Below are 10,419 nucleotides of genomic sequence, written 5' to 3' on the forward strand. Positions count from 1 at the left end.
AGAAAGAAAGAGAGAAAGAGAGAGAGAGAGAGAGGAAGAGAAGTTAGCGAGGCAGAAATCCTGGTGAATGAGAGAAGTAGAAAGCAGTAAGAGGAAGAAGATTCCAGAAAGAAAAATCTCAACATTAAACTGACTCTTGGCTCTCTCAAATTTAACTAGTCATTATATTTTACACTTTCTCTCTCCTTAGCAGTTCTAAATTTAGTCCCTCTGAACAAGTACAGGCCCTTGCAAAGTTCTTTAACAGGTTTCCCCACTTTCTATCTTTCCTCCCTCTAGTCCACTATCCACACTCCAGTCAGAGTTTCTTAAATACTATCTGGGTCATGTAGGTCCCTTATTTCGAAATCCTTTAACTGTTTTCCACTGATGATACCACAAAGTTCAAACACTTCGGCCAGGATACAAAGTCTATCATAATCTGGCCCGATTCCCTTTCTGGTCTCATCTCTTCATTTTTCCCACAACCTCTTTGTTCCACAGTCCTGAACTATAGGTGACTCCCCACATGCTGCATGCTCTCACCTCTGTGCACTTGACATTGCACTCTGCCAAGAATAACGTCCCTCGTCCTTTCATCCACCTAGCAAATACCTACTCAATGTTATTTTCTTTGTGAAACCTTTCTGAAGCTCCTGGTGTTTCTCCCTATTTCCATAATAATAATATCTTTCTGTACTTAATATGCTTAATTATGCAAATTTATGTCAGTTTACCATACCAAGCTGTAAAATTTGGTTAGAAAGGCAATGCATTCTATTCACCTTTATAAGCATACACACAGAAATAAAGCATACAACGCTCCTAGCACATGCCGCTGAATGAGAAATAAGCCTAAACTAATGTTATGGTAGACAACTAACACATTAGAAAGTACATAGGCTTTGGAGTCCAACAGACTGAGAGTCAAATTCTACACATGCCAGTTTTGAAGATCCTGGACACTTAACCTCCATGAGCTTACATACCCTAACCAGTACACTGGTGAGGACGCGACTACCTCACAGATGAGGATACCACCACCTATCTCCCAAGATAAATGTAAAGGTTCAATAAGAACTTCTTCAAAATACAGTAGACTTTTAATAAATGTAACACTTTCTCCTAGAAGAGGATGCCTCTGTTTATCTAGTACCCCGCCTTATCCTTCTCTGGGACGTGCTCTGCAGTTTCCCAACAGTTTTAATATGACCTCATGCCCCCTGGTTATTTGACTGGTCCAAGGGTGGGTACTGAATCACACTGGGCCAACGTGAGGCCAACTCACCCTTTCCTCCAATTACTGGACCTTGTACAATAGGGAAAATACAGAATCTCTCCGTGTTAAAACTGTAAGCCTTCGGGATTGCCAGCAGCCACGATTCCTCCCACAAAGAGAAAGCCAGACTGAAGCAAGAGAGAAGAACTAAGCTGAGTCCTTGGCTCCTGAAGTCTAGCTGCATTCCTGCTTTCCCCTTGGTTTAGGTAGGTTCAGCTTTAACAAAACTCTGTAAGTTACTTCACAATCCTCCCAATACTTTCTCCTTCTACCTTAATCAGATACAGATTTCTGTTCTCTATAACCTCAAAAGTCCTAACTAAAACACTCTTCCTTCATGCAAGCAACAGAATATCCACTTCACATCCAGACCTATAAAGTTGGCTTTTAGGATGCCAAGAGTAGGCAGAAACAAAGGCATGTCAGGAGAGAAGAGATAAAATGATCTGAGATGGTGGGGATCAAAAAACACTGAAACACATCAATAGATAGAAGGCTGAAAAGGCAGAGCAAAGGTCATAAAGGAGAGCACAAAACTCATACTAAGGTTTGGGTGGGCTGGAGCCCCTGAATGGACAAATCACTGTGAACAGTCACGCCTGTCTGTCACATTCCTCTACTGCATGCTCTGACTCCTCTCACTCAGCTAGGGGTGGAACAATAATTGGGGATAAGGGGGAGAGGGATGGAAAAGTGAGTCTTAGTGGAAAGGAAACATTTAAAAATGGAAATTTTAACTGCAGAGTAAAGTGAAACAAAATTTTCTTTCACATATTGATTCATTCATTGAACAAAAATTTACTTGCTACCCAGATTCAATCCTAGCCCTCATTACAGTCTAAAAAGAAAGATGAGTTACATATTTTAAAACATTTAGAGTGGTAACTGGATGTCAAATTCAACAAGGCTATTATTTAAATCCAGGTATGTCCAAGTCCAAAGCCTCCAGATTTTCAAAGACCACTGTAGTAAGAAAAAAAAAAACAAAAACACAACTAAAACTAATAATATAGACAAAGCTGCTTGGTTTTCAAATTAAAACAAAAACCAAAACAAACAAATAAAAATCTGACAGTTTAAATGACAGTTTCAGTAAAGCAGAAACAAAACCCTTGCTTTTTTATTGCAAGGGTTAAAAAATAAATTAATAATATAACAAATATCTGCTGTGTGCCAGTCACTAAGAAAATATACAGCACAGATGTAGTCTACCATTTAGAAAGTTTGTCCCTGAAAAAAATAGAGATATAAGGTACCATAAACAATTGAAAAAAGAGATGTGTAAAAGCCAGTGGCATTTTGAGCATGTTTCCAGATATAAAGTAAAAGTGCCATAAAAGTGTAAAGCATACCAAAACAAAAGCAGTGCTCTGATAAAGAGGAAGAGGACAAGGTTTCAGGCAGGAGGCAGTCATACTGTGCAAGGATTAGGAGCAGGGCAGGAGTTCAGCTGTACAAATGAGCTGTACAAAGTGAGAAAGTCTGCTAAGCAGTAATCCCCACTTTCGACTTGATTAGCCAGTCCTAATTTGTGGCAGATCTAATCATGATGACCACATGACTTACTCTTGTAACTATGAGCTATCCAGAACCAGAGAAAGCAGAGAATGGGGATTATCACATGGGCCCAAGTTTCGGAACTGTCCAAGACCAGAGAAAGAGCATTGCTGAGCTGATGGATCTGGGGTGCCTGAGCTGGGAAGAGATAACCAAATCTAGTGACAGCCAAGTGAACCAGGTGAAAGAGGAAGCACCTGAGGCTAATGTCAGGCCTAACATCGCAGGTATAAACTCCTCAGTCTGCCCCTCAGTGGGAAGTCCTCCACAATACCGTCCCCACCAATCTTTCCAGTTTCCATTTCTCATTACTTTTCCATTACACCAGATGAGTGAAGCTACCTGAATGCTCCCCAGGAATATCCACTGGCAAGAAAAAGGAGACAGGCCAACCACTAGAACAAAAACTAGGGGAACTTTTATAATATTGGAGATGCCTATTGAAGTCAGAAGCTGAAAAAGTGTGCAAAGAAGAAAGTCTGCCCAAACTGCTGGCACTGATTTAAGCTGTCACCGTTCTAAAGGATGACCCATCTGCGGGGAGCAGAGCTTTTTTTTTTTTTTTTTTTTTGAGACGGAGTCTCGCTCTGTCGCCCAGGCTGGAGCGTAGTGGCCGGATCTCAGCTCACTGCAAGCTCTGCCTCCTGGGTTTACGCCATTCTCCTGCCTCAGCCTACCGAGTAAGCTGGGACTACAGGCGCCCGCCACCTCGCCTGGCTAGTTTTTTGTATTTTTTAGTAGAGACGGGGTTTCACCACGTTAGCCAGGATGGTCCCGATCTCCTAACCTCGTGATCCGCCCGTCTCGGCCTCCCAAAGTGCTGGGATTACAGGCTTGAGCCACCGTGCTCGGCCGCAGAGCTTTCTAAGAAGTTGCCATGTCTATTTTCAGAATTTCAGCTTGAAGGACTCCTCTCATAGTCAAGGGTGTGCAGCAAAGGGGTCTTCCTCCTGGAAAGAGGTGGGGCTGGGAAAGGCTGGGAAGACTGTTAGGCTTCCCAGGTAGCAAACAAGTAGTAATGGTCAAGACATGGCTCTGTTCCTAGCTCTTGAACTGACCACTAATTACAGGGATCAGGCAAAAGACAACAGCACGAAGTGCATGCCGGTGCCCAGGGAGGAACCAAATAATGTGCTCAAGGTAGCAGATTAACTCTAGAAATGCGGTTAATTCACATAATTTAAATGACAGACATGATGATAAGTATTAGAAATAAGAAAATGAATAAAATTCTCTCCACCGGCAGGAATAAATACTTAGAATACAGTGTGGAATGTATTATGTGGAGATAAGTGTGTGGGGACTGTTAGAGAACTCTTCATAAAGGGAGGATACCCAAGAAGGGTTTTGAAGGTTGATCAAGAGTTTACCGAGAAGACAAGGAAAATAAGGACATTTCAAGTAGAAGAAACTGCATATATAAAGAGGTTAGTATAGGGAACAAGGCAAAACGACGTGAAATTATATCTTAGAAGAACAAAATTAGCTCAGTCTCATATCTGAACTATACAGTGTGATAAGTGCTGGCATTAGATTGAGTCAGAGTGAAAGGGAGGGACCAGACTGTGAAAAAAAATTACATACATAATATGCAAAGGAGTTTGGATGGTATCTTACAGATTATAAAGGGGCTGCTGGCAACACTATGGAAGTCATTAACACAGCTCCAAGAGGAAAATGTCCCAGCATGTGGTACCATGACTGGCGCACAGGAATTAACCAACAAGTGTTTTTCCAATAACTGGGCAGACGCAGGGCATGGGTTCAAGAAGCAAACAGTGGAGCAGGACCAGAATGAGTTTTGCTACTCCTTCTAAAAAGGTGGAACTTTCACACTCCCACTTCACTGACTCCCCATGTTCTAATCTTATGACCTTACTCTTCAAATATCTGCAGTTCCTTGTGGGTAAGAAACCTGCCAACCCTTCAAAGCTTACCAATCTAAAACCACTTTATCAGTGAGGCGTCTCCTACTTCTCCAGGAATGGTGAGCTCTTTCTGCCTTACATAACCTTCTTATAACCTTCCTTGATTATTATTATAGTAGGCGTCTCCTGCTTCTCCAGGAGTGGTGAGGTCTCTCTGTCTCACATAATCTTCTGATATCCTTCCTTGGTTATTATTATATATATTCCAACCTGAAGATAATTACTTTCTCAAATAGACTGTAGGTTCTCTGAAGACAGTAACAATGTTTACTCTTCTCTGAATGTCTCAGGACTGTACTGAGGTACGTGCACACTCTCATGAGAGTTCACAGTTGGTACCCCTTCATACTGATAGTTCTGAATGAGAGTGCCAATATCTTAATAAAGAGTGCTAATATCTTCTCTTTGATCCCAGGCAATTCAGCTTTGAAGGTAAGGTTGCAAGCACCCTACTCAACAAAAGCCTTGCAGGGAATTCTGGGCCACTCTCCTTAAAAAGCAGTTGAGGGAACTTGCATCTTGGGATTCTCCCATAATTCAAGTAGCAAATCAAAGTTTTTCTTTCACTACACACCCGTCAGGGTGCAGGTTGAGCTAGTAAGCGACGTTTTAGTAGCCCTTGGAAATCATCCAGTATCTCATCAGCTTCAGTGGGCACTGCACTGGCACTCACTAGATACTAGTTTATCTGTATATCTGTATTTTCTGTCCTCATAGGTTATACTAATTTAACTCAAACAATGAACTGAAAAATTAGCATGATATTTGTTTCTAAACTTTTTGAACTGAAATACTTTCTCAGAGATTTTTCTCCAGAATGAAGAATTCAATTAAATACAATAACAGCTCTGAACAATATAGTAATTACTTCATAAATACTGAATGTCTTATAAGATTTTGCATTTTGAAATTTTTGTCTTACTGTATTCTGTAGGTATGCTTACATGTGCTAAATTAGCCTATAAATTAATTTTACATAAACACACTATTAAAATTACAACTACATAAGATTATGCAGGCATGTGAATATATAATGGAAAGGAAAATTAAAAATTACAAGTTGATGGATTAGAAGATGGAACTGTGGATAATCATCTACATTTTTAGTTGTGAGTAATAATCATTATCTATACAATATTTTAAAATAAACACAAAATGCTATGGCCATAAGGTTGTTAAAAGAAAACTGAATCCGGGAGCCACATCAGAAAAATTGCCAAATTGTCTCAATTCATATTTCAACAATCACACTTAGCAAATATCACTATCTTTATGAAGCTTTTCCCAATCCTTCTACTGTTAGGTCATCATTCCATATGCTTCCAACTAATCAAGAACTGGAAGCAGAAACTGTCTACTTGTATGCATTCAATTAATGTCCAACATTACTCCCTGAGCTTCACCTCCCAGTGTCACTTTGAGAAGTGTAGTCCTAAATTTAAATTCTACTCCTATATAAATCTAGCCCTTTCTCACATACATGATCTGATTAACTTTTGGAAATTAATTCATTTGTCATTTTAATTCTAGTATTGGTATTTTACTTATGCCAATTCCACCATTTTAAGATTTTTTTCATGTTCGTCTTTAAAATGAAGCTCAGATGTTCAAATGGAATTATCAACTATCCCCAGGGAAAATAATGTGTTCTTTTTGTTTCTAACACTGAGAAATCCACCTATAATTTACCTGCAATCTTACAATCAATTTTTCATTTACAAGTTTCAAAAACATGGTGTTTAAATCTGATCACTCACACGTGTGGAATGTGTGCTGTTTCTAATTTTCATTTTGTAAAACTAATTAGAAATAGAGCAGAAAAGGATGCTTTGATTTATTTGCTTCTGAACAAAACTGCATAAGGGCCCTGATGTTTATCAAAGAAAAGGCAACAGAAATTTCTAAATTAACCTAATGTCAATGTGAAAAATAATTACTAATGTTTATTTGCAGAGAGAAATAAGTTTTTATTTTCTGACAACTCACAAATATTGTTCAAAAATACTTCCCTGCATCACAAGCAAATAAAAGCATTCCTTGACAGAATATAAACTTTTTCACATATTGGTTCCAAATATGATCAAATAACTGAAACATCCTTTTTAAGAATGAACCTGACTTGTTCCACAGATTAAATTAGAAAAGAAAAACTAGTATCTTCACAACATGTTATATATTAATAGGCCTAAACAAATCAGGCTTAATGGATCTTAAAAATTAATTATCTGATATTTTACCATGTACAAATTACATTCTAACCGAGACAGTAGGCAAGCCCTCCAGGACACAAATGAAGCTGAGTCCCTGAGATGAAGTAACTCAAATTCCTACAGTCATAATGGAAACCAGAGACATAAAATCATAGTAGATCATCAACTTCCTACAAATTTAATATAGTAGTAAATATGCTACCAGCATAAATTTCACCGATTTAAATTTTTTAGAGATGTACATTTTACAAAAAAAAAAGTTTTCAATAAAAAAGATTTCGAAGACCAACTTCTTGATATCCAACTTAGAACTTTACACAAATACGAGCCGTATCTGAAACATCAACATAATAAATAGAGGTAAACAAACACAATATATTTATAAATCTATGACTGAAACAGGACTGGTTAAAATACATCTGCTGTGTAAAGCCGGTAAGTTTTCAAACTAGTGATACATTTTATTCGGAGGCAAATAAAAAGAAAGGTCATTGTGAAAAGAAAATCTATTGAGGAATAGCTATGTATGACATTAATTGGAATGAAGGTAATATATTCTGCTATTTCAAAATGATGTCAGAAAGAAAAAAGACACTGAAGCACATTTCTACCTCAACATACATACTAGATGAATTTCTACCTTCAGCTGTCAAATGAAGAAAAAAAATCTATCAAAGAAACCTTTTTTGCAGTTTAGTTTTTATTCTGACTATACACAAATTACAGAAAATGTAGAAAAATATAAAGAAATGTCCCCCAATTTTACCACCAAAAGACAATTGTCAACAGTTTATTTCCTTCCAATCTTAAGACTTCTTATAGAGTAAAAACTCTATCTTGTAGCTGAACATTACTACTTGTTCAAATCCCCATTATGAAAAATTCTAAAGATGTTTTAAACAGACGTCTTTTCAGGTTATGTGAGGGAATATCAGTAGGCCCAAAAGAACATCTGGTAGACAGGGAAGACTGGCTTAAAAGGAATTCCACCACAGGTTGCTTTAGGGTGCTTTGGGTAAAAAATTTAATTTTTAAAAATGAGGAAATTCAAATCTCAAATAATTCCTGAGTTTTAAGAAGATGTATACCTAATTAACTCAATTTATCAATTTAGTAAGCTCAAGATTAATGATAATCATTTATAGCTATGTTAAGCTTTTCCTTTTGCAAAATTCCTGCATATTATCATTTCATTTATATCAAGCTATGAGATAGGTATGCATTCTCATCTTAATGATGCAGAAAACTGAGGTACAAAGTACAAAGAGATTAAATATTAAATGATTTAGCAAAATTTGCCCAAGCAATTTAGAAGAACAGAACTAAAGAGGAAATAAAGTCTTATAATTATCAGAATCATTTCTATTTATGTTGATGTTTATATAAGATGACTGTTAAATTGTTAAAGAGAAATGTATTTGTTAAAATGTTCTGGTAAAATAAATTAAATCTTAAAAAATGAACTAATGTTGCATGTCTGATTAGACTGGTCTGTTTTTATTTTTTGAGAAGGAGTCTCGCTCTGTCGCTAAGCTGGAGTGCAGTGGCACCATCTCGGCTCACTGCAACCTCCGCCTCCACGGTTCAAGCGATTCCCCTGCCTCAGCCTCCTGAGTAGCTGGGACTACAGGCGTGCATCACCACGCCCAGCTAATTTTTTGTATTTTAGTAGAGACAGGGTTTCACCATGTTGGTCAGGATGGTCTCGATCTCCTGTCCTCGTGATCCGCCCGCCTCAACCTCCCAAAGTGCTGGGATTAGGCCGGTAGACTGGCCTTTTCTAAAAACAAGGCAATCCCTCATTTGGAAGGGAGACATGTAACTGATTCTATACTGTCCCAAGATTTTTTTAATAACATGATACAAACACTATCAGATCCAGAAACAAGCAAAACAGAGTACTCTGCCTATGGAGTAATATGCCTTCCTGCATCAAGGTACCTTATATTCTTTGTGTCTCAATTTCCTTACGTTTGAACTGGGATAACAATAACTATCTCAGCTGGCTGTAGTGAAGATTCAAGGAGTTAATAAACACAAACCACTTAGTCTAGTTGTGCCTGCCACAAAGTAAGCCCTAAGTGTTAGCATATATAAGCCTGTTTTCCCCGCTACCAGGAGGGAAATACATCTCTACAATGGAGAGAAGGATTTCATACTTCAATATATTAAATGCTGATGATGTTCAATTTAGAAGACGATCTAACTAAAACCTAAATACTAAGCATTTAATTTTGAGTTACTCTATACAGAAATGTGTCTAGATCTAAGGGGTCAGTACGCCAAATACATTTTTTCCTTACAGTTAGAGAGATTATATTTCCACATGCCTGTCAAGGTTCGGCATCTTCTCAATGACAGGCCATGATTCCATACTTTACTGAAAACCATGAAAGCAACATAAAGCTGCGCTTAAAGGTAGAGAACAACTTTCTTTTTAAAAAACTCTCTTCCTAGCGATAAGTAACAATCCAATCCTTATCCTTCCCACTGCAATAAAATAGAAAATGCAATGGAAAAATCTGTTCAAAAACTGATGCCAAACTGATTCAAAAAACTGTGCTACACTACCGGAAAATAGTACTCAAGGGGAAAAGAAATCACCCCGCATTCTCTTTCCATTATGATAATTACTTAATAAACAGTTTCGCTTGTTTCTGGAACAGGTTTTTCAAGGATTGTAGGTGGAAAAAAAAAGTTTTGTCACTTTCTGGGAAGGCTTACCTTTTTAATGTGGAAAGCTTCACTTGGGCAAATTAGCATAGCGTTGGGTCAGAACCAGTGTTTGACCAAGGCAGTCTAGACTACCAGCCTCAATAACGGATTGTAAAGAACATGTTCTGAATCCAACACTCAGAGATAAGCAGAAACTACTCCATTCGCTTCAGAACCCGAGCTCTTTTACAAAGATAATTACCACCACTTACCTTTAATAGGTTTAAGATGCTAGTTAATTAACCTGCCTTCCTACAGTCTCCATCCATCCGTGCAACTTAACTTTAGGGGTCATTATCTCCAAAGGTTCTTTTTCCTCCCTAAAATTTTCCACAGAAGGATCTAATATCAACGAGGCTTTCATAGCAGGGTCTCATGTCCCCCTTTCAGAGAAATAAACGGCCTTGCCAAAAACTAAAGCCGCGCCAACTTGGGGGACAGAGGGGCAAGAGCCTGCCTTTGCAACTCAACCCTGTGAGTACCCAGTCAGGTCTGGCCACGCACTAAAGCGCACCGCGCCTCCCTGCAGCGTCTGCAGATTCGTTCAGGGGCCAAGAGACCCGGCGCCCCAACGGAGGCTGCCCCGCCGCTCACTCCCCTGGGACCACTCACTCACCTTGCTGGGCTCCAGCGTCGTCGAGCAGCAGGAGCAGGACAAGTAAGAGCAGGAGGAACAGAGGCATGGAGGAGGAGGAGGAGTCGGAGCAGGGAGGGAGGGAGCGGGAGAGGGGGAGCGCGGCCCAGGCGGGGG

General features: G+C 38.9%; 1 protein-coding gene across 2 annotated transcripts in view; it reads right to left on the minus strand.

Moving 5' to 3' along the window:
* Window positions 1-10,413, minus strand: part of DCBLD2 (discoidin, CUB and LCCL domain containing 2) — an 89,737-nt gene extending 79,324 nt beyond the window's left edge. For both annotated transcript variants that reach the window (XM_011927656.1, XM_011927655.1), the window contains exon 1: window positions 10,285-10,413. In XM_011927656.1, the coding sequence (XP_011783046.1) occupies window positions 10,285-10,351 (67 nt within the window). In that variant the 5' untranslated portion in view covers window positions 10,352-10,413. The remainder of the gene's footprint in view (window positions 1-10,284) is intronic.
* Window positions 10,414-10,419: the final 6 nt, after the last annotated feature.

The sequence above is a fragment of the Colobus angolensis genome, unplaced genomic scaffold (genome assembly GCF_000951035.1).
Source record: "Colobus angolensis palliatus isolate OR3802 unplaced genomic scaffold, Cang.pa_1.0 Scaffold73, whole genome shotgun sequence".
Taxonomy (NCBI): domain Eukaryota; kingdom Metazoa; phylum Chordata; class Mammalia; order Primates; family Cercopithecidae; genus Colobus; species Colobus angolensis.